Source organism: Podarcis liolepis (genome assembly GCF_965112155.1).
Source record: "Podarcis liolepis genome assembly, chromosome: 13".
Classification (NCBI taxonomy): Eukaryota; Metazoa; Chordata; class Lepidosauria; order Squamata; family Lacertidae; genus Podarcis; species Podarcis liolepis.
Window position 1 is genome coordinate 35,991,313 of NC_139573.1, and position 23,460 is coordinate 36,014,772.

A 23,460-nucleotide genomic window follows, 5' to 3' on the forward strand; every position below is an offset into this window, starting at 1 on the left:
GCCCGTTCCATCACACATTTGCATCTGATGTGTGATCGTTCCTCCTTGCCAAATTTGTCGGTGGCAGGTTGGTACAGATGATGAGAGTTCACCCCCATAATAGTTTCCCCAGCTGCATGAGGTCCTTTAGGCAAGAATTGCAAGTCCCCTCCTGCAAGGGGTGTGTGTGAAGACTTTTCATCCCCATGACTTGCTAGGAAGACGGCCCTAGTCTGTCTTGCTATTTCAGCTTGCTCTGAGAACATGCCACGTACAGAAGCTGTGTTGAGCTTGGCACAACACACATCCACATTTCAATAAGAATATAGACAGGCAGAACTGTGGGTCCTGCATTTTAGTCCCTTGTCCACCTCTGCGCATCTCAAACAACCAGGACCAGTTGCAGGATCACCCCCCAAGATGACACATATTCTGGCTTAGTCAAGGTTTGGAATTCTGCATCTGAAAGCTGTTATTGCAGCTCAGTTCTTGCAAAGCTAGATTTAAGGTATGCTGACAGAATGAGAAACGGGTGATTCTGTTAAATAAACATTCACAAATTTATGGATAGGGAGCAAATAATGTAATAAAAGGGGAAATATGATATTTGTAGAAAATAGCAGAATATAATAATAGGATAATAAATCAGAAATGGAAGTTGAGGGAAGTCCAGAGGGAGTGGTTGGGAGGGAGAGATGTTATGTAAATTGTATGTTATAAGTATATTTGTAATGAGAAAAAAGAAAATTAATTTTTAAAAATAAAAAAAGGCATGGACGATTCTGGGGGAACTGTTGGCATTGCCAAACACCAACAAGGGCATTTGCTGCCCCAGATTGACAAAACACACACTGCGAGCTGAAAGACAACAAAAGGGCCACTCTGTGAAGTTCAAAATGTTTTATTAACATTCTACGAGAAAGTTTCTGTTCGCTACCGAAGCACAAAGAAGCTCGAGCAAAGTTCTCACCCTGCTCTTCCCCCCCAAGCCAAGATAAAAAAGAAACTTCTTTTAAAATTTAAAATAAGCTTTATACAAATCAGCCCTATATACATTCCCCCCACCTTTCTCTCCTTATCTATTATACAAGGCAACATAAATAGCAACCTTGACACTGTACAACATTAGAGAATGCTTATTAAAATTGCAGCTCTTTGTTTAAAAAATAACACCTCCCCCCAGCTTTATTTTTTTAAAAAAAAATCCAAGGTGGACTTGTTTTTTCTTCTTCTTTAAAAAATAAGCTTTCCTCTCTGACAATAGCTTAACATGATGCAAGTAGAGCAACACTTAAGACAAATTTTCACTTTCTTTTTCAAAAATAACAATAACTTAAATTATTCCCAAAGTATTTTAAATATCTCCCTCAATTTTTAAAATAAACATTTATCCGCCATCCAACCCCTTACAAACCCTAATGTGAAGGTCAAGGGATATAAATTCCCAAGCCAAATATTTTAATTCTTGGGGTAATTCTGAAGCATCTCTAAAAGGGTTAAGATTTCTCTTTCTTTTCTGGGATTTTGGTTTGTTTTATTTGGCTGAAGGGGAAACAAGAATCTGGTCCCTTGGAACACAATAATAAACAGATCTACCAAAAGAAAACAAAAGACATGAGTTCAGTAGAAATCGACTCCTATGAAAGTGGGTGCAGAACTATATGGGTTGCCATATTTCAAGAAACAAAAAGTTTTGGGAAAGTTGAGATTTGGGGGGATATTGCCGAAAGAAAGTTATCAAACTTTTTGGGGGAAAGTCTCAAAAAAACTGGACATTTTTATGATAGCCTGAAAGGAACTCAGAAGCTGTTTTGTACTGAGTTTTATACCATTGATCTGTCTGACTCAGTTTGCTCCTTAACAGAGATGTAGAACTTATGGTCCACCAAGATGCTGTTGTCTTTGACTCCCATCAACCCCAGTTAGCACAACCAACATCGAGAGGACCACTAGTTCCCCATAACCATGAAACAGAGTTTCAGACTGGGGAGATTCCCAACACTAGCTGGAGGTGCCAGGATTCAACCATGGGACTTTCCCAATACAAGACATATTGCTCTGTCAAAACAGCCGATCTCCTAACCTGATGTAAACATGGAATAACCCACGATAATTTGGGCCAGGTTCCCTCTCCCCATGCCTTCCTCCCAGCCACCATGCCACTCCACAACACCGACTGGTGTAAAACAAGGACCCAAACATTTGTCCTTCCAGTCCTGTGTAATCTGAACACCCTCTTGAGTAACTTTAGTTCAAAAAAGAGGTAGCGCAGATGGGCAGTGTCATAAAGGAGATCAGAATCTTTCACACACACCCCATGGCGAATAGTTCTGTCAGGGGATAGCTCAGTTGGTTAGAGCATGAGACTCTTAATCTCAGGGTCATGAGTTTGAGCCCTACAATGGGAAAAAGATTCCTGCATTGTGGACTAGATAGATGACTCTTGAGGTCCCTTCCAGCTCCATATTGGTCCATATTAAACCTGGACTAATGTTCCTGGGATCAGAACTTTTCTTCCTGCATAGGGGTTTTTATCCTCAGTTTATTCCCAGTTGAAGAACTAGGTCTAAGCCCACCTGTTTGGCTTTCCTAATCCAGAGGGCTCCTGGAGTAAACCTGAAATAGCCACTAGTGAGATCAGAATTGGTCCTTTCCATCACAGCTCTCTGAACTTTCCCCCTGTTCTCTTTGACCACAAGCTCTCCAGCACTATGTTAACACTGCTCACCAGGAGGGGGAACCTTTGACCTTTCGGATGTTGCTGAACTACAGTTCCCATCAGTCCCAGCAAGCATGATCAGTGCCCAGGGATGATGGGAGTTGTAGTTCAGCAACACCTGGAGGGCCAGAGGTTCCCCACACCTGCTATATGCCTGCCCAGTTTTGTAAAACAGTCATGCGTATTTTTAAGGAATTGGCTTTCATCCTAAATTTATTATGTGTGTGTGTGTGTGTTTTTATAGCTGTGACAATGTTTACTTGCCCCCACCATCTCCTAAATGTTCCTTAAATAAATAAATAAAATTCTAGCTGGATATTATTTCTGGGAGGTCATGTAGGAATAGAGGAGGGGGGTTTGTTAGACTGCCCCCATTCCCCAAATGAATGGACGAGTAACAACAGAAATCCTGCTCCTGTCATTAATGACACCGATTGGACTTTGAAACCTTGCCAGATCTTTCAGAGCTCTCCAAGGAGATCCCTCTCTGAATCACTTTGCTTGGGAAAGTGAGCAAACAACACAGAATCAACAAAACAAGAGGAAGGTAAAGAAAACCAGTTGTATACTTTCTTCTCGGGAAGCTGGGGTGGTGCTGTGTGTGACGCTGGGCTTCTCTCCAACCAAGCAGACAGCCTTCTGACTGAAGCTGGTGGTGACAGTGGTGGTGATGATGATGATGGAGAACTGCCTACAGATAAACCACGCAGGAAGTTGAGGAGGTTGGTCACGTAGGGCGGGTGAAACCAATTTGGGCTATGAGCTTTTCTCCCTCCCTCCCGCCCACCTTTCCCTTTCCCTTGTTTTTAGATGGTCTCTCAAAAGTCTTAGCCTTTACTGCAGCTCAGTTGTTCCTGAGATGGGATGGAATGTGTACATGTCCTGCAAAACACATCAAAGAGTTTTGACTTGTCGCTGTCTGTCTGTTTCTCCCCGTCTCCCTCCTCTCTCTCCTTCATTCCTTTTTTCCTGCTCCACTGGTTTCATCAAGGAGGCAAAGGAGGTTAATATACCGCTCCAGGATTGGGAGGAGGCCCTGGAGATGGGTGATGCATAGAGCCAGGAGTGGGAGGAGGTCCTTGCTGTAAGTGAGGCCCGCTCAGGTTCTGATGATGGTACCAGGGGCTGTGTTCCTCCAGGTAGCTTGGTGGGGAGTTGTAGGAGAGTGGCTGCGGGAGCTGGCTCCGGCCGGCTGGGTTGTTGTTGTTGGTGTTGTTGTTGTTGTTGTTGTGGCTGTTACTGTCCCAGAGGGTGGGAGATGGCGGAGAATTGCAAGCCATGGAGTCACTGTTATTGGGGCTGTGTTCCAAGGGGACCTCTCCGTTCTTGTACAACTTCTTGAACTTGGACCTTCGGTTCTGGAACCAGATTTTCACCTGAGAATAAAGAGAGAATGAAAAATGAAAAAACAGAGAAAAGGTTTCACAGCTGTGTGGTAGGACTGAGAGCTTCATCTGTGGCAGTCTGTGTTCTGAAATCAGGGTATGGGGTGGAAATAATAATAATAATAATAATAATAATAATAATAATAATAATAATAATAATAATTTATTTATACCCCGCCCATATGGCTGGGCTTCCCCAGCCACTCTGGGCGGCTTCCAACAAAATATTAAAATACAGTAATGCATCAAACATTAAAAGCTTCCCTAAACAGGGCTGCCTTCAGATGTCTTCTAAAAGTCTGGTAGTTGTTGTTCTCTTTGACATCTGATGGGAGGGCGTTCCACAGGGCTGGTGCCACTACCGAGAAGGCCCTCTGCCTGGTTCCCTGTAACTTGGCTTCTCGCAGTGAGGGAACCGCCAGAAGGCCCTCAGCGCTGGACCTCAGTGTCCGGGCAGAAGACATCCCTACCATGGACTCCTGAATGGAGAGAGTTGTCACCACTCGTTCTTGGTCCATGTGGTGGAGCACATGCTTTGCATGTTCCAGGTTCAACCCCTGGTTTCTCAAGTTTGGGTTGGGAAATACCTTTTCCTGAAACCCTGGAGAGACGCTGCCAGTCAGTGTGGGCAATACTGCGGTAGATGGATCAGTGGTCTGGTTTTGTTATAATGCATCTTCCTATGTTGAGTGCTCACTTATCCCAGATCATGTCAACCTTAGAACACCAAAGAGGAGGTGGATCTCAACCAAGACAATGTACCAACATCTAAAATACACATTCAGTGGCATGGCCCCAATCCATGGCCCCAATTTCATGCACAGGAGGCAAGAGGTGGCCTATGCCTCTTATTTTCCCAACTGCAGTTCTAGAAATGATCATGGAAGCTCCCATCAATCGAGGGGAAGTTCTTTTTGAGTGGTGTGTAGAATAGATGTCAGAGGGAAAAGAAGGACTGGAAAGACCCACTTGGTGTACTTAATATAGAATTTTGGAATTGGGTTGTAGCTCTACAAACTGCTAGTGCTTCTAAGAGCTCCACGCTGTACCAGGCAGAGACCCGCACACCCAGAGACCACTGTTGCCTAGAACTCAGAAGAGCTGGGACTTCGGCGTTCTACAGAGTTGCTCCATCACAATGAGCCAGGATTTAACCCGAGCCAAAGCTTGTCAGCTTTCAGTCATCGCATTTCTTTTCCAGCCTAATCTCAGCCTGGGAAGACATGGAGAAACAACATTTGCACCTCTGAACTTGTGTATGGTTCATGCTTTGAGTTACCACAGCAAAAGACATCTCTGGAATCATGATGGGACTTCCGAGAATGTACACCTCTCCTTCTGTTTCCAAAGAAATAAATTGTTTCCAAGAGGAAGCCGTCCTCAGGCAGAAGTGCCTGGTTGAGACGAAGGCAGAATGCATAAATTCCACACATGGTCAAAGAGTTCAGACGAAGCGAGGGGAAAATGCCCCTCTTTCAAGTAGGAGTGGGGGAATCTGTGGCCATCCAATTGTTGTTGGGTTCTCAACTCGGTCCCAGCCAGAATGGTCAATGTTCAAGGATGATGGGACTTGGCCTCTAAAAACATTTTGCAAGGCCACAGGCTCCCCATTCCTGCTTTAACTGTAGTCTAGACTCCTTGGACTCAAGGTAAAATGAAATAATAAATATATTTTCCCAAAACTTCCCCACCCCCCATGTCACACTCCCTAGAAGAGGTGCCACATCTACCCGTTTTTCCAAAACAATCGCCCTTTCCCCCCAAAACTGATCTTTCGAGAAGTCTTGATGACAAGCTCTTTCAGAACTTTTTTTTACAAGTCCTCTTGGGCTGGGAGGACTGAGGTGACGAAACTTAGGGCAGGGCTGGGAGGGCAGCCTAGCTGGCTTGGAGCCTTTCCGATAGTGCTCTGAGGGCTGCGGTGATGACTTCACACGCGCCCCACTTTGGAGAAGGAGCCGAGGAGCAGCGAAAGAAAGTGGGTGGTAGGTGGGGAAGGAAGAGGCAAGGGAGGAAAGACTAGAGAGGGAGAGAAACTCCCGGGAGTCAAAACAAGGAAGGAGGAAAGATTAGGACTCCTTTGTGCCTGGTTGGGAAATAGCCATATTTGTGGGCGGGAGGAGGGAGGGAGATTTCTCCCCCAAGGTGGTGACTGATGCTGCAAACCTGGCAACGGGTTCCTATGAACAAAGTCATCTTCCAGTCTTCCAAATTGCAGCCTTTGGTATTTGTTGCCTGTCAATTAATTAATTCGTGAATGGATAGATTGCAAGGTCACGAAGGACTGAGCACGTTACCTGAAGTCAGCCAAAGTTCTCACAGCGTGTGCTTGCATTAGAGGGCAAGGGGAAATTACGTATTAGAGTCTGTGCAAGCCGGCTGTAATTAAGGAACACACACACAATGGGAAAGGCCCTTTCCAAAGGCCAAAGGGCCCCATCCACCAGCACATTCTCCCTGCGAGCTCTGCTGAAATGAATGAGAAGCAAGGGCACTACTGCAGATCGTGACCCCTTAACAGTATTCCAAAGTAGGCTGCAGTCCTATATACAGTGGGAAGTAATTTTGGGACTTCCATCTGACTGCAGATGTCTAGGACTGAACTGTTAGTGGTCCAGGACTGACAAGGAAGGAGCAAAGTGAGAAAGAAATCGCTACGCTCTTTTCGGAGAAAAGGAGATGTGGAAAGAAAAGCGCCAGGGTCATGTCTACAACATAACACTGTTTCCCCTAAAGGAATCCTGGGAACTGTAGTTTGACAAGGGTGCTACAGCTCTGTGCGAAGTAAACTACAGTCCCCAGAATTCTTGCGGGGGCAGCCGTATCCTTTATGGCGTGGCTGCCTGACAGATCAGCTCGATTTCCCAATCCAAAGAGACATTTCCAAAATCCACCAAGATTAAAGAAACAGCTCCCCCTCATGTCTGAAGAAAAATCAATTGTGGCTGGTATGTGTGTGTGTGTGTGAGAGAGAGAGAGAGAGAGAGAGAAAATCAAGCCTTTGAAGAGGTCCCACTAAAAACAGTTCAGAACAGTTGTGTTTAGGACGGGTGCTCCTCGTGTGTGAATTTTTTTTATTTTTGCAGGGTCCAGTCAACATCATTAGCATCAAAATGCCAGCCTGTATTTGCTCTTTGGGGGAAAATCCATTCAAGTTTTTAAAAGTAGTAGTAGTAGTAGTAGTAGAAGAAGAAGAAGAAGAAGAAGAAGAAGAAGAAGAAGAAGAAGAAGAAGATTGTTGCCAAAGACCTGTTATCTCAGTGTCCCATTTGCAAATTAAGCCTCCTGTCTGGAAGCACTGTGAATCTATCGATGATGGCACCTTCTTCATTTCAGAGCATCTTAGCTCTGAAAAGCTGCCTAAAACGATCAAGCACACCCATCAGGTCCTCTCCCAATCTCTGCACACTTTTGGACAACAAACACTGTTCAGCCTCGTAAGGAGGTCAGAAACACCCAACCTATAAATCCTAGTGACATCTCGAGCAAAACAAGAACGGATGCATTCATTTTGGGGAAGGGATCCTGGGCTTTCAGCTACAGAGCTCATTTGGTGAGATATCTATTACAGGGTGAACCTCCAGCCCTCCAGATGCCAATAGACTCCAATTCCCATCCCAGGTGAACTTTGGAACTCCCTACCTGTTGACATTAAGCAAGTGCCTTCACTATCATCTTTTCATTCATAAAGTCATTCATAAAGACATTTTTGTTTAAACGTGTCTACCCAGATGCTTAGAAAGTTGGGGTAATTTTAATCTGTTTTTGTATTTTAACTTTTGAATGCTTTAAAGTAGGGTTGTGTCCCCCCCCTCAATTTTACTGTTTGACCTTTTCGGAAACCACTTTGATGCTTTTTAGCAGGAAGCAGTGTATAAATTTCATGAAATTAAATGAAATAAACAATAGGAGTTATAGGATTATAGTGCCATAGAGTTTGAGAGACCCTGAGGCTCATCTGGTCCAAGGTTTTTCTGTTTTGCAGCTGTGTCATTTGTGCTCCTATTGCACAGTGGTACCTCGGAAGTCGAACGTAATCCATTCCGGACATTCAACATCAAAAACGTTTGATTTCTAAGGCAAAGCTTCTGATTGGCTCTTAAAATTGGAAGAGCCAATCGGAAGCTGCTTGTCTGCCGCATCGGACATTCGGCTTCCAAAAAAACATAACACTTACTTCTGGGTTTTTGACGTCTGGGAGCCGAAATGTTTGGCAATGGAGACGATTGAAAACCGAGGTTTGACTGTATTGGCTACAAACAATAAAACTGAATGATTGATCTGGTCCAACCCCTTGTGGTGTAGGAATACAGGGATCGAACCTGCAACCTTGGCGTTATCTGCACCACGCTGTAGCCAACTGAGCTAGTCCAACAACAACTGGAGGGCCACAGGTCCCCCTGACCTATACACACCGTATATTTAAAGCACATTTCCAACCCCCTAAAGCAGGCATGTCCAAAGTCCGCCTTGTGGGCCTTATTTATTGGGGTCAAATCCTTTAAAAAGCTCAAAAAAGTCAATCCTAAAACCTTCAGTCGGCTCCTACGCATGTTCGCTTCATCAAATCTGGCCCTCCTTTTAAAAAGTTTGGGCACCCCTGCCCTAAAGAATAATGGGAACTGTAGTTTATCAGCCCCCTTAACTGCAGTTCCAAGGATTCTTGTGGGGGTGATGTTATTTAAATGTGCACATGCAGCCTTAGTAATGACGTGGAATATTTTACGATCATGGAACGGCAAGGAACCTTGTACATGCCTCCAAGCTCATCCCAATCCGGCCACCCAGTGTGTCTCTTGAGCAAACAACAGGTACACTCTAAGCAAGGAGTTTCAAATGACTCAGGCAAGCAAGCCAAGCCAAGCACCCTCCTGCAGGAGACAAATAAACACCAGCCCAGCCAACAGGACCTTGGGGGAAATTCCTGTCTCGGTGATCACATGGCAAAAAGCTCCAGGCGACTCAGGGGAGTGAGCCAAGTGCTACGTTGCACCAAATTAGGGGGGGAAGGGGGTCACTAATCAATGTGTGACCCTGGGGAGTCACCTGACCACCATGAGGCTGTGTCAGGGTCACCCCACCCACAGCATGTGCCCTGAGAACATTTTGCTGAGCGTTCTCAGGTGGCCATGAGCGTGCTCCATCGCCGCATCTTTCTTGGCGGTATCAGGCAGCCCAGAAGCACGCCAGCTTGCTGCCTTATTTAGACCGTGGCAATTAAGAAGAGAGGGAGCAGAGGGAGAAGCTTTGCTGTCATCAAAGTGCTTGGCCAACCTTGCGTTCCATCTTCGCTTCTTCTCCCTGACTGACCTGCTTAACAGGGATAGTCTAAGTGAGGAGGAAATAAACATTCAAGGCTTGGTGTCCGAAGGTGGGAGGGATGAAGCAGAGGAAACCAAGATGGCCGGCCGGAGGAGACTTGCAGGAATTCGGCATTGATGCTCGTGAATTTAAAGACGGAAGTTTTCTTTAAAAAAAAAAAAGATTTTGAAGGAACTAAGATCTTAAGAGTCGAAATGTCAGGGCTAGGGTGTGGAACAGCAGCTGTAACTGGTAATGCACTCAAAAGGGATGGAGTTGGGAGAATATTTTTATTTACTTATTTAAGGCCTTTATATACCGCTTAGGTAAAGGTAAAGCAGTGTAGATTAAAATAAATCAAGGCATCTTGTCCAACGCCCTGCAACGCAGGGATCTCCACTAAAGCATCCATGACAGACGGCCATCCAATCTCTGCTTAAACCATACAGAGAATTTTTAAAATCATCATAAAGCCAAACACAAATCTGATTTATATATTGTATATCAATCAAGGGTGGGGAAATTATTACCCTGAAGATGTTGTTGGACTCCAGTACCCATCAGCCCCAGCTGGCCTGACCAGGACTTTGGCATGATGTGAGTTGTAGCTCGACAACATCTGGTGAACCACCTCTGGTTTATACTATTCTCACAATTTTAAATTTTTTTTTATACCACATTTCTAATTATACATGTTGTTCCAATTACACTTCTTCTTCCTCAAGGAAGTTTATCCTGTTGAAGAAGACAAATTAACACTATGTCCCTAACATTTTTCAGTCTCAAGATTTTAGATCCTGTAGTAAAATAAAACAAAAACTTCACCTGCTTAAATTCAATTTCAACTCAGCCAAGCTCGTCTCTCCCACAAAATAAATACTTGCTTTCAATCCTAGGGAACCATCTGTATGTGTAATGGGGGGTGAGGGGTGGGATCCTGCCCACGTAAGGTTTTATGAGGTGAAGAATCCTTTGAATCTTTGCTTTTTGCTGAGCTATTTTAGCACAGCTAATTGTAAGAATGGGTAAACTGGTCTTGCGGATGCTTTTCAAGGGTAGCTGGATTGTGTCCTTTCCATCACCACCCAGGGAAAACCTTTGAGAAGCAGGTTATGCTGGGAAGAGGAGCTGAGCGCAATCTCCAATTGCATGTGAGAGCATTTGTGAGCAACCACACGTCTTCAACAAAGCACCCCCCCAAAAAAAAAGAATCATGGGAACTGTAGTTTACCCCTTGCTGAGCTACAATTCTTTGGGGGAAGCTTCAAATGTTTGGTGTCTTCCACTGGAGATCTTTTCGCAGAGGCTTTTTAGAAAGCCATCAATGGGGATCTGAGCAGGCGATATACATCACCAAGCAGGGAGCTGGATCAGATAGACCAGGGGTGTCCAACAGGTCGATCGTGATCCTGGGAGGTTTTGGTAGATCACGGTTGATCGCTGGGTCCCTTTCCTTAGCGGTGGTAAAATCAAACCCTGCCCCACCCCCTCGCCCTGTCCTCCATTGTTGCACGATCTGCAGAACGGAAGATGGAGTTTACTAAGTGAGGCTATTTGTTTCCCCAGCGATTTGTTGGTTCTTCTTTTCCCCCCCAAACCCTTAAAAAAACAGGGCTCCTCCATAAAAAAGCTCAACAACTTTGACCTGAACCCCCCCAAAAAGGGGGGTAGATCACTGCCAGATTTTAATTCTGTATGTAGATCACAGTCTCTTGGGAGTTGGCTACCCCTGAGATAGGCCATGAGGCTTCTGCACAATTCTGTGACGCCATGCCTTTATCTTTTACCAGGCATACGCAAACTCTGGCCCTCCAGTTGTTTTGAGACTACAATTCCCATCATCCCTGACCACTGGTCCTGTTAGCTAAGGGTGATGGGAATTGTAGTTCCGAAACATCTGGAGGGCCAGAGTTTGCCTGTGCCTGATCTTTACTGTACAAGTTCCGAAACGGAACCCTGGGCTTGGAAGGATTCCGATTCTGAGCCTTGATTGGCGCGGGAGATGAGAAGGACTGCTCCAAACCCATCTCTGTGGTTGCACCAGATAAGAGGTCAGCGACTCTTCAAGTCACCCTGCTCCTCCTTGCCTCGATAGCCACCGCCTTCCAGCCAGAGCTTGGCGTAAACAGCGGAAGTTGCATGACTGCTATTATGTCCTCATGCCTCTGCCTCCCCAAATTGCAGCTGGAGTAATTGGGTCAAATTGCTTCTGGCATCGGACGTCCTACTGGAGAGGGCCTAGCAAAGTTTCCAGGCAGTTTGCTATAGAATATATATATATATATATATATATATATATATATATATATATGAGAGAGCGAGAGAGCGAAAGCTGAACAATGATATGAGCCTTCTGTGGGCAGTTCTGCAACTTTGCAATACGTAAAACTTTTATCTCCATGTGCTTTAAATGGCAGGCAATCCATCCATCTTCTAAACAATACAAAGGCTCACTCCTAAGTGTTTACCTGAAAGCAGGTCTGTGGTTATCTGCACACTGTACATCATGATGCAACCCCTGCATTTTTAATAGTGGCGTTGAAGGAGGAATTTCAGCAGCTGGATTTTGCATACCAAGCTACACCTGCTGAAATTCCCTCTTCTGCACAACAATTAAAGGCGCAGGAGCCCTGCTCCCCTTTTTTACATCTGGGCACCCAGCTATATTGCTTACTCAGAAATAAGACCCATTGAGCTCAATGGGTTTAGGCGGGCTTTGCAATCCACACTAAGCTGAGGAATGGATGGGCCTTTACTGGCTGGGAGTGAGGCCCACTGAACACAGCGAAACATCCTTCTTATGTAGATTTGCATGGTTACGTTTCACAGGAATAACCGACTGAGTTTTACTTGCAATAAAATGCCTACCAGATAAGGCCAGAGAGCTAAGTTTAGGCAATCTTCCAGCTTTGGGGTTTTAACTTAGGTTTCGATGCGGCCAAATGCCACCAGGCCTGTTTCTGATTTCCAGACAGCAATTAATTTCACGGGCAGAGTTCGAATCCAGAACTCTGACACGAAACCCCTGCCAGGTATATGAAGAGACGCTAGTGGGAAAGTGAGTGGTGAAAGGAAGGCACTCCGCACATGCTTAAAGGAAGTCTGGTCCTAATGACAACAGGTTCCAGTGAGCCTTGGCTCAACTTAAAACCTTTCTGTTGAGTTTTATATTGGGAAAATCGAACAAGAAGCCAGAATTGTACAGCTAAACCTTGACATCTAGGCAAACATGTCCCTGCACTGCTTTCATCTCCCAAATGTTGTGAAGCAGTACTTGCCAATCTTGCTTTATTCAGTATTCTGCATCATGGTATCAGAAGGAACCCAAACACTATTTAAGTCTAACCCCATAGTATCCTTACCAACTCTCCATTACTGTTCCCATCCAGGCTCCTTAAAAGTCACATTAAAGGCTAAGAAGTCAAAAGTCCTTTAGATGGTACAACCTGGTCTCCTGTCATGCCTAAGAGACAGATGGCCTAACCCCGCTACTTGCCATAGCTGTCTTAAAAAGCAGATTTATTTTATTGCAGATTCATGCTGATTCGCTTGCAGGGAGGTCAGATGCTGCTGCATCAAAGCAAAGCAAATGTTACCCCACACTTTGCAGCACAATTTCCCATCGCGTATCGCAAAGAGTCCAATTTAGGGAGGGGGGGCAGGCTTGTTGCACAAGACTTCCCAGTCAGTTATAATTGTGCAACCTAAACCGGCTGGTGCTTGTGATTGAATCCCACCCAAAAATAGCAAGCTTCTGGAAGCACCCAGAGACTTTTTGGCCTCCAAAAAGCAAAGACAGGCGGAGAAGCTTCCGTTGCTCAGGAAACTTGCCAAATTCATCCAGAAGCATCGGAGGACGGGGATAGCCCTGCCCAGACAACTCAGATATCACTTGGGGAACCGGATATAGGATTGTCTACATTTAAAAGAAAATCTTTATAGCAAGCAATGAGCCCTTCGCCGATTAGAACTGAAATTATGGCACAGCGCGGGAGGTTAAGTCTTTCGAGAGCACTATTTTCCTGATCAAAATACTATCCCCGTTCCACTGCCAAAAACAAAAGACAGAGGTATCATAAAGTTTCTGTATTTGATTTGAGACACACACACACACACTGCTGCAATTAACACTGCAGGAAATGTGATCTCTGCTTTGGTCCTCCACAGATGACTCTTAGCTGAGATTTCAACTGACAGTACAATTCCTTTTGAAGGAAGTCTCCCTCTGTTCAGTGGGACTTACAGAGCAACCCTACACAGGTCTTCTAAGAAAAGCCTGGGCCGACAGTGGCGTAGCGTAGGTTGTCAGCGCCCGGGGCAAGGCAAGTAATTTGCGCCCCCTAACCCATGGATATGCGCCCCCTAACCTGTGGATTTGCACCCCCTAACCCTAACCCCAGATGTTGTGCCCAGTGCGGCCAGCCCCCCCTGCACCCCCCACGCTACGCCACTGTGGGCCGACTTCAAATGCCCTTTCCTCCCCGGTAAGCATGTGTAGGATTGAAACCAGTTAGCGTTGGGCTTTTTTCATCTGGTTTAGACGTTTCAAAAGTCTCCCCCCCCTTTTTGTCCTCCCTCCCCCTTGAAAGCTGCAACCACCATTTGCCCAAGGAAACAGATGGTTATCGGCAGTCTAAAAAAAATGAGATACAGGTACACACACCTTCCCAGTGCTTTAAACCGTATGGGTAAAAATCCAAGAAAATGAGAAATATTCACAGCCTGATCCTATACATGTTAAGTTAAGTCCTGCTGGATTCGATGGGACTGATTCCCAGGTTAAGAGTGCAATCCTAAGGATGTCTACTCAGGAGTAAGTGAGGTCAGGATTGCTGCCCAAGGCTCCAGCCGTGCAGCCTGACCCACAACGAAAGGTTTTGCTAGGGCCAAAGTAATTATGCAGAGGGGCAGTAAAAAAAAAAGGGGGGGGGACATAGCTCAAACGGAGGAAATCAGATGCTGCAATATAATGTAGCCACCATTTCTCCCTTCCTTTCTTTCAGTTTTTTTGTTACCCAAGGAGAGTTTGCCTTGAATAAGATCTGCCCAGCTGTTCCCGTGACCTACTACTAGATAGTTTGGTGGGCTGAGATTCTGGGAGATCCATCCTCAGCTCAGTCGCACTTGGAGCAGCCTTGTGGGAGTTGCTCTTTCTTAGCTCCCTCCTCCCTCAATCCTGTAAAATGGGGATAACAACGAGGCAGCTTACGAGTCTGATCAGACCCTCCAAATGTCCCCATTTTCCAGGGACAGTCCCGGATTTTCAAAAGCCGTCCCGGTTTCTGATTTGATCCCAGAATGTTCCGCTTTCCCCTTAGAACGTCTCTATTTCCATCGGAGAAATGTTGGAGGGTATGGAATAAGATGCCCCTATTTTCATCAGAGAAAAGTTGGAGGGTATGGAATAAGACTCCCTATTTTCATAAGAGACATGTCGGAGGGTATGGAATAAGACGTCCCTATTTCTATCGGAGAAACGTCAGAGGGTATGGAATAAGATGTCCCTATTTTCACTGGAGAAATGTCAGAGGGTATGGAATAAGGCATCCCTATTTTCATTGGAGAAAAGTTGGAGGGTTTGGAATAAGACATCCCTATTTCCATCAGAGAAATATTGGAGGATATGCTGTTTGTGTGGAGGAGCATGAGAGGCAAATATTTTGTGTCTTAAACAACAGTACGCAAAGGACACATGCAAGCCATCCATCCTACTTGGGACATGGCGCCTTCTGCCGTCCAACAGCTGTCAACCCCGATATGCAGTCGCTAGTTGGTCTACCAGCTGCTTGTGTTCAGCCGATGTGGGGGATCTGTGGCTTTCCGGATGTTTCGGAACTACAAGCCCCATCACCCCTGCCCATTGGTTGTGCTGGCTAGGGCTGCTGGGACCTGCGAGTCCAGCAACACCCAAAGTGCCACAAGTTCCCCACACCTCCTCCAGAGGCTACCAAGGAGTTGTTTTCCCAACTTGGCCAACTTCCTCCTCGCAGTTACCCATCAGCACCTCTCAGCTGAGCCTCCCTTGGCCTCAGGAGGAAGAAAGGGACTCTGCCAAAACACAGGAGTTGCATCGCCACACCTACGTGTTTCCTGCCGCAGCCGCCTCTCAGGGCAGTCAGCATTCCGCTCTGGATCACTGAGCCCCAGCCAGAGACGAATGAGTAGGCCTGAGACAGCAGAGGAGCGATGGAGACTTGACTCTTTCCCTTCCGTGCTGCGGCCCATTGCTCCAAACCTGTCAATATCGTCTAAGCCGATGCCAACACATGATTCCTATGTTATCAGAGCTACTGCTCTCATCAAAGAGGTACCAACACATGTCGCCTTGTGCAGCGGCATAAAAACCCAGACCCCTCTTCTCTGCGATCCCCTCCATCCCAAAACTTTTTGCTGTGATGCCACGGAATGCGCAAAAACATTCTAACTGCAGAGGCTGAAAAGGCTGGTCGTGTGGAATGCTGGCATTCCGCACAGCTTGCCGAGAGAGAGAAGTGAAATATTGGCTGTGTGGGTTAAAAAACACACACACACCCCAAAACAAAACACCCTCACAAATGGGTAGGAGCTGGAGGAGCTGAGGAAAATGAGGTCAAAGCGGCAGATTGGGGGGGGGGGGACTTGCATGCAGTGCCTAGAGGAGGGGATGAAGGAAAATACAGCCGGGGGGCTGAATTTCACATAAGGATTTGACACGTATCATCAGATTTTCAGCTGCAGGACTCCTACTTTTGTAGTAATGGATTGGGATTGCAACAGCTGGAAGTCCCAAAGCAATTGGGAAATCGAGAAGAAAGCTCAAACATCCAAACACCTGAAACTACTTTTCTCTTACTGTCCTAAGCTATTTTATTCCAGAGCTGTGAAACTCCTGCTGGGGATCTCCCAACCATCTAGGGCCACTTAAATCCAGCAACTTCCTGAGATTTTGCTGGAGTTCCACGCACATGTCCCTCTCACGCTCACGTTTCCCTAAACAGAATCGGAAAGCTAAACAGACCAGGATGTTCTTATTTCCAATGTGTGCTTGTTTCTACCTGAGTCTGGGTCAGTCCAAGCTGCGCGGCCAACTCTGCCCTCTCTGGCAGCGCCAGGTACTGCGCCTTTTGGAATCTCCTCTGCAAGGCAGCCAGCTGGTAACTCGAGTAGATCGTGCGCGGCTTTCGGATCTTTTTGGGCTTCCCGTTGACCATCCGCACTTCTGGCTCGGGTTCTTCCTTCACTGAGACTGCAGAAAGGGGCAGAGGGAGGAAAGGCAGAGGAAGAAGTACATCAGAGCACAAAAATAAATAAAACCACAGCGAGTTGCTGGATCGGAACTGGGAAAGGAGTTGCGGGAAAGGAGTTTGCTTTTTATACATTTGGAGCGGCAAGCTGCCTTTCCGCAGAAGGGTCCAAGTTCTCGGTCTCTGCTGGAAAAGAGAATGAATGAAAGCCTGGCTGCAGAGAACAACGTGCATTTCTCTAGGACGGCAAAGATTAGCCCTTTGAGAATGGCGGCTCAACAGAAGGGAAGATTAACTGTGATCTCCTCTGGCGACTGTTTTATTTTGCTGGGCTGCTCCCCAAAACTCTTAATTTGCCCCCCCAAACCCGCCCGACTTCTGCACACCAAGAAAACATCTAACTCCCCTCCACTGGTTCCCAGGGGTGCAGAAAACATAAAAATTAGAAAACCAATCTCTGATGTCCCATCAGACCCATCACACAACCCTATGTGGCCAGATACATATAATGACACCATAGGCATGGTACCTCCATCATCCATTCCCCCCAACCCTACCCATCTCTCAGTCAACAATGCTTCATGAACTCCATATTTTAGGTCTAGATCCGGGAAACGATGTCTGGTTTAAATGGGGTATCTGGAGCATGCTATGGGAAGCAAAGATACAAGGGTTGCATCCAACCTGAGTTTCACTCAAAGTCGACCCATAGGAATCATGCATTCCAATTTCGCCCTGTCAATTCATTTCAATGGGTTTACTCTGAGCAGGTCTGGCATTGGGTACGGCATATTGTACACTTGGGTTGAACCAGTCAATTCACCTCTCTGGAGTCTGTACCGCAGAGGTTGCTTCGAGCCAACTGTTGCTTTATTGTCTTGAGACAGAATCAACTTTACCCACAAATATTGGAAAAGACCCTTCTCCTGCCCAGTATTCTGGGAGTCTGTACCATCCTATTCAGTGGAGATTCCACTGATAAGATTTCAGAAAATAACCGAACTTCCCGTGGTTTTAGCACTTTTCTTTCTCTTCCCTTGCCCCACATTTTTCTCGTTTTCAATTTTTCCTTCGCTCGGCTCGACTCTGGTGATTTGATCGCTGCCTGGGTTTCTGTATTCAGATTTCCCTTTCTCCCTCTGCTCTAGTCTCAGTTTCTTCACTTTTTCACCTGATGTTTTTAGCATTTCCAGGGCTGTACATGGCTGGACTTTGCTCTGCTTCAAACCTCCTGGCTCGCAAAACCTGCCTCCTCCTCCTCCTCCATGTCCTTCCCAGTTTGCCTTTCTAAAACTGTCTCCATTTCTCAGTCTCACTCGTGTATCCATGGATATTTTTTCTCCCTGGCAGGAAGCATTGTCCGGTTACGTGGGGACAGTCGGAACCACACAGCCCCCATGTTCCCTTCCTGAAATATTTGTGGGGAGTGAGGGCGTGAATTAGGCCTCAAATGGCCAGCCAGCATCTCTAACTTGCTTCACTTAGAAAATCGGCACGCTCAGTTTTGTTGACAGAGAAAGACTTTTCTCACCTTTACACACCTCCATCCTAAACCCATGTACTTGGAAGCAAGAACTACTATTTTCCATGGAGCTTTTATTTTTATTTTTAATAAAAGGAACATATTGCCTTCTTGCTGGCATCTTTTGCTTTTTAAGCTTTCCACTTTATTTCCTACGTTTTAGTCGGTGATACCAAATCAAACATCTCTCCTCCTCCAATCATAAGTTGCAAAGTATCTCAAATAAAAAGTTTTGGAGCGGAGGGGAGAGAGGCCAGCAAATTCTGCACACCTGTTCGTACACTCACAGAAAATAAATATGTATAAACTTGGGAGAGACGGTCACAGGACAAAATAGTGGTGTTTATTTTTTAAGTGTGCATGTTGTGGGGGGGTGAATATTCTTTTTGCCTTCAAAAAGTCACAGAATCAGTGGGGGGGGTGTACAAAATATCAAACCCTCACTAGAACAAAAGAAGCTATTGTGATATTGTTGTAAAAGTCACTTGTAGTTTACATAAGAACAGACAACAATCAAAAGTCACGAACCAGTTCATAATAATTTTTTATGTAGACTGGGTTACGAAGTTATACTGTTGGGTATTCCTAAACTTGTACCTCTTAAGTACACTGAAGAGATTTTATTGATCTGGGAGGGAAAAGCCGCCTTCAGATATTTTTCTCCCCTCTTTCTCGAACTGAGAGAAGATAGTCCACCACCGCTCTCAATCCCCCTTTGACCAGGGAAAAAAGTTGTAAAACCCAAAGACCTCCATCAGTGGTTTTGCTATTTCATGCCAGAATAAAGCCTGCACTGAATTCTTCATATTACATCTTTTATGGCAGAGTCCGAATGTGGCAAATGGCAAGGGAATAAGGAGGGACAGGATGGGGCAGGATCCCCCTTGGCTACTACGCTGTTGTCGCCTCTAACTTGCCAGTGGCCAGGGTTGTGCTTCTGAATGGGATCACAGAACTGGAATCCCCGTTTCAGTCTTTTAATATTGCAGGATAACTTTATGGACGGGACAAGCAATCTGGTTTGAGAGATGCAGAAACGCCTAACAGCAGCAAGCCCTGAAGTAAATGTTTGTGGATTGAGGGCACTGATTTAGCCTCATCCTAGAAGTTCATGTTTCTGATTCAGTGGGGCTGCTGGACCCCTCCAGAAAGTGTACTTGTTGTCTAGTGTGACAGAGCAAAGGAGACGTTCCCCGTGTCCAGTTTTCCTGTTCAGTCGTAATACCTTTCTCAGAAGATATTACCAAAGTATATCTTCCTCCTCTTCCATAAGTAAGAATATCTTCCAAGAGAATGGGGGGGGGGAGTGATTCCACTTCCTAGGAAGGTCTTAACCTCTCTGAACCCTAAAACTCCCCTTTCTCAATAGTGTCACTAACACACACACAAACACACATACACAGAGCTTCTCATACCCTTGACTTCGCTCGCCGGGAACATAAATATTCTCCTTACCTGTTTCTTGACTGGGCAATGGCTGATCCCGGAAAGATCCATACGGCCTGTAGGAAGTGCTGTAGGGGTAATCAGATTTCGGGGAGTACGTCCCAGCACCCCCAATCCCATTGAGGTTAAATTGGGGGTGGTACGCATAATGGTTCATCGGCTGGGTGTACGTTTGGCTGGGATAATAATCGTGCTGGTTATGTGGGGTGCTGTAGTAACCCAGATCCGTGATGGACGACTCGGGGAGCGTAGGGGAGTCCTTGGTGGCCACATGGCAACTCAGGGAGCTGGAGATGTCCGTCAAAATACTGGTGATCTTCTTATCAAAGGATCCACTCATGGTGAGAAGGTCCACGCCGCCGTTGCAAAGGTCCACCAAGTTGGGCAAAAGGAAACCAAGCCCACCCACCCCTAAAAATAAAAGTGTGCAAGGCTTGCTTGTAGGGTTTGGGGCAGATCTCCTCCTCTTCTTCCTCCTCCTCCTGAGTAGGCTTACTCAGTCATTGCTGCAGTAATAGCTGCTGCTGTTCCAGCCCTCCTCCAGGGAAAATGTGTAAGAAATCCAACCCAGCCAGCTTGCTTAAACCCTTTAATTAGGGAGTAGGGAAGGGTGGATACTGCATTCCGATTGGCTCCAGAAATATTGCCTTGCAGGCAAAACAGACTCTTCCCCCCCCACTCCCTTCTCTCTTTGCCTTTTCTTTCTTTCCATCTCTCCATACTTCTTTTAATTTTTTTTTTATAAAAAAAGGAGCGGAGGAGAAAACAAATGCAACCCTTTCAAAGCACACATGCACACACATATTTACATATACATGCCTCTTGGGAGCATGCACTCACACACACATATATATATATAACACCTTTGGAGAGGAGATGGATGCCCCCCCCAAAAACCCCCAGGGTGGCTCTCCCTATATCTCCCCCCTTGACTGTGGGAGGGATTAACTGTCTTATAAAGAAGTGCATCCGTTGGGGTGGGGAGAGAGGCAGATCTGTTCTGCGTTTGTTCTGTTCTGTTCACCTATGGAAAAGTGTGTTTGGGGGGTGCTGGGCCTGATTTTGGGGGGGTCTGCATGCGGCCTCCATCTGTCCCATTCCATCCAGAATGGCAGAAGTGCACTCAAATTCTACGGGTTTTTGTTTAAATGATGCGCAGAGCATTCTTTATCTGTTTTTAAAGCACTTCACAAACCGTTGCCGGCATTATAGTCTGAGGTGGTTGGAAACACCCCCTCCTTAAATTAAAAGTTTCTACCTGTCCTTCAGAGTCCCCTGTGAATTCTCTTATAACACCTGGATACCTTGATGACAGACGTAGCACTTAGTTCACTTGGTTAGAGGATGGTGCTGATAAAGCGAAGGTCATGGGTTCGATCCCTGTATGGGTGCGTATTCCTGCTTTGCAGCGGGTTGGACTAGATGACCCGTGGTGTCCCTTCCAAATTTATGATTCTATCATTCATTTGCAAATTGATTTCAGGACTTCATTACACACACACACACACACACCAGATCCAGCACTTGTTCATTTACAAACTGCTCTGCAAATCTTTATTATTATTATGTCTTTGCAAATCTTTATTCCACCTCCCATTCCTCCGACACGTGTACAGTGAATCCCGATTAAATCCAGCTGAAAGGAAAAGGTGGGGTTTAAACAAAGTTGTGACTGATTTCTTTGTTGCCTTTTATTGGGTCATTGTTGGCTGGACCTGAGGCAATGCACTTCTCATAATAACCGCCTTGCGAGGCAGATGCTCTTCTTCCCATTTTATTGATAAGGAAGTGAAGCCCAGAAAGCAACACACCCAGAGACAGGATTTGAACTCCCTTCCAGATCTATTTCACCATATGTAAGCCTAAGTATCAGTGTTCCAATATGTTGTGTTCAGGGGAGCGCATATGCGATGCATGGGTTCTAAGCGGGCATGCATTTGTGCATTTCTACACGGATATCTGTGTCTGGCAATGTGTGTTTCTAGCTGCGTGGATAAGGGACCTAAATAAATCACATACACATTTTTACATTTAGCAAAAAAGTTTCGGGTCTGAGTTTTGAAAACGTTCACATTTGGAAAGGTGAAATCTTTTTTTTAAAAAAGAAAGCTTTAACTAAGCGTTTTAAGGCTTTAGCACCTATCTGGCAAAGTCGGGGCTTTTTTTGTTTGTTCTGAAATCCACCCAAGCCAGCTGTTTCCAAAATTAGGCAGACTGAAGAACCTTTGCATGAATGAATTTCTGCAAAGCGTATTCAAGTTAGAGAAAGTTGTGGGAGAATTTCCCACTGGCTGCTATGTTGGTATCATTCTTCTGACTGTATAAAGCAGTTGCGAGGAACCTTTGGCCCGCCAGATGGGGCCAAACTAGAACTCCCAACAGCACCAGGAAGCAAGCAAACATGTCCAGGCCTGTGCTTGTCACAGTGTACATCTTGGATTTCGTGCCTCCCTTCCAGTACAGAATCATGTGGGGGACAAGATAGCTCAGTGGCTCAAAAGTGTTGGCCCCAACCCGAGTTCAAATCCCACTTTTCCCACAGACTTAATCTTGGGCAAGCCTTTTATAGAAGGCAATAAATTAAGCTGATGATAACAACTGCCCCATCACTGCTAATGAACCCAGTGGCTGAACAGGGATTCCAGCTTCTCTCCCTATGCAAATAGTAGATTTGGGTGGGCAGACAGATTTTAATTGGGACTATTGCGGGTGGGGGGGGGGAGTTAAACTCACCATGCCACATGGACCCGATCCGCCATGCCCACGTGCTGCTGTAAAAACAACTGCACAACTTAAAGTAATGCTGGCTGCATTCAACCCTTAATAAAAATGGAAATATATATGGACCCAAGGCAACTTCTATTCAGAGGAGACCTGTGGACATTCATGAATCTAGGTTTGTCATGTCCTTTCACTTCTGTGGGTCTAATCTGAATAGGACCAGCATTTGGTACAACCCATTGGCTGTGTGTGTCCCCTTTCTTAAAAAGCAAAACAAATAAACAATTATTTACTTGTTAATTCCATTACAGTGTTACCTTGGGTTACAGACACTTCAGGTTACAGATTCCGCTAACCCGGAAATAATACCTCGGGTTAAGAACTTTGCTTCAGGATGAGAACAGAAATCGTGCGGCGGCGGCGGTGCGACAGTGGGAGGCCCCATTAGCTAAAGTGGTATCTCAGGTTAAGAACAGTTTCAGGTTAAGAACAGACCTCCAGAATGAATTAAGTTCTTAACCCGAGGTACCGCTGTATTATTTTGTCTTGCCGCCTGCCTGTCCTCACGAGCCAAGGGCTCCTCTTGCTTTTTACGTTGTCCATTGCCACTGTGCTTTGAAGGGACAGCCCCGTGTGTGGGAATGCGCCCACAAATAGATGCCTTTGCGCAACATCTCGCAATCCTATGTGTGATTCATTGCTCCCATCTCCCTGAGCCCACAGACCTGTATTTCCGAGACTCTGAGATATGTTGTTGTCTCGCTTTGCATATATGCAAAAATGTGGCAACTCGTCATGCGCTTGCTAAAGGATCGAGGTTGAGAGCTGGGGATTGTGGGTGTAGCAGATATTTCTGGTGCCAAGGAACAAAGGAAGCTGCCTTGGGCTGAGCCAGACCAATGGTCCATCCGATTTGGGGTTCTCTGAACTAGACAGCTACTCTTTTCCAGGGGTTTGGGGATGGGGCCGTCGCAGCCCTGCTCAGAGACCCCACTGGGGAATGAACCTCGACCATTGCGCTACCACCGAGCTACTGGCGTATGGGTTTGTGTGTTGGCTAGGGATAAAGGACAGGTGGAGTTGTGTGATGGCAAAGAATGCTGGAGAACATTTGTGTAGGTGGCGAAGGTTAGGGCGTAGATGGATTTAAATATGCGTGAGGCC

The 23,460-nt window shown here is 45.8% G+C and overlaps 1 protein-coding gene across 1 annotated transcript; it reads right to left on the minus strand.

Moving 5' to 3' along the window:
- Nucleotides 1-864: 864 nt before the first annotated feature.
- DLX3 (distal-less homeobox 3) lies at nucleotides 865-20,143 on the minus strand. The gene is made up of 3 exons (XM_083470231.1): nucleotides 19,585-20,143; nucleotides 16,419-16,609; nucleotides 865-4,074 (listed from the first exon to the last, which is right to left on the minus strand). The coding sequence occupies exons 1-3, from the start codon at nucleotides 19,913-19,915 to the stop codon at nucleotides 3,703-3,705; spliced, it is 894 nt and encodes a 297-aa protein (XP_083326357.1). The 5' UTR covers nucleotides 19,916-20,143; the 3' UTR covers nucleotides 865-3,702.
- Nucleotides 20,144-23,460: the final 3,317 nt, after the last annotated feature.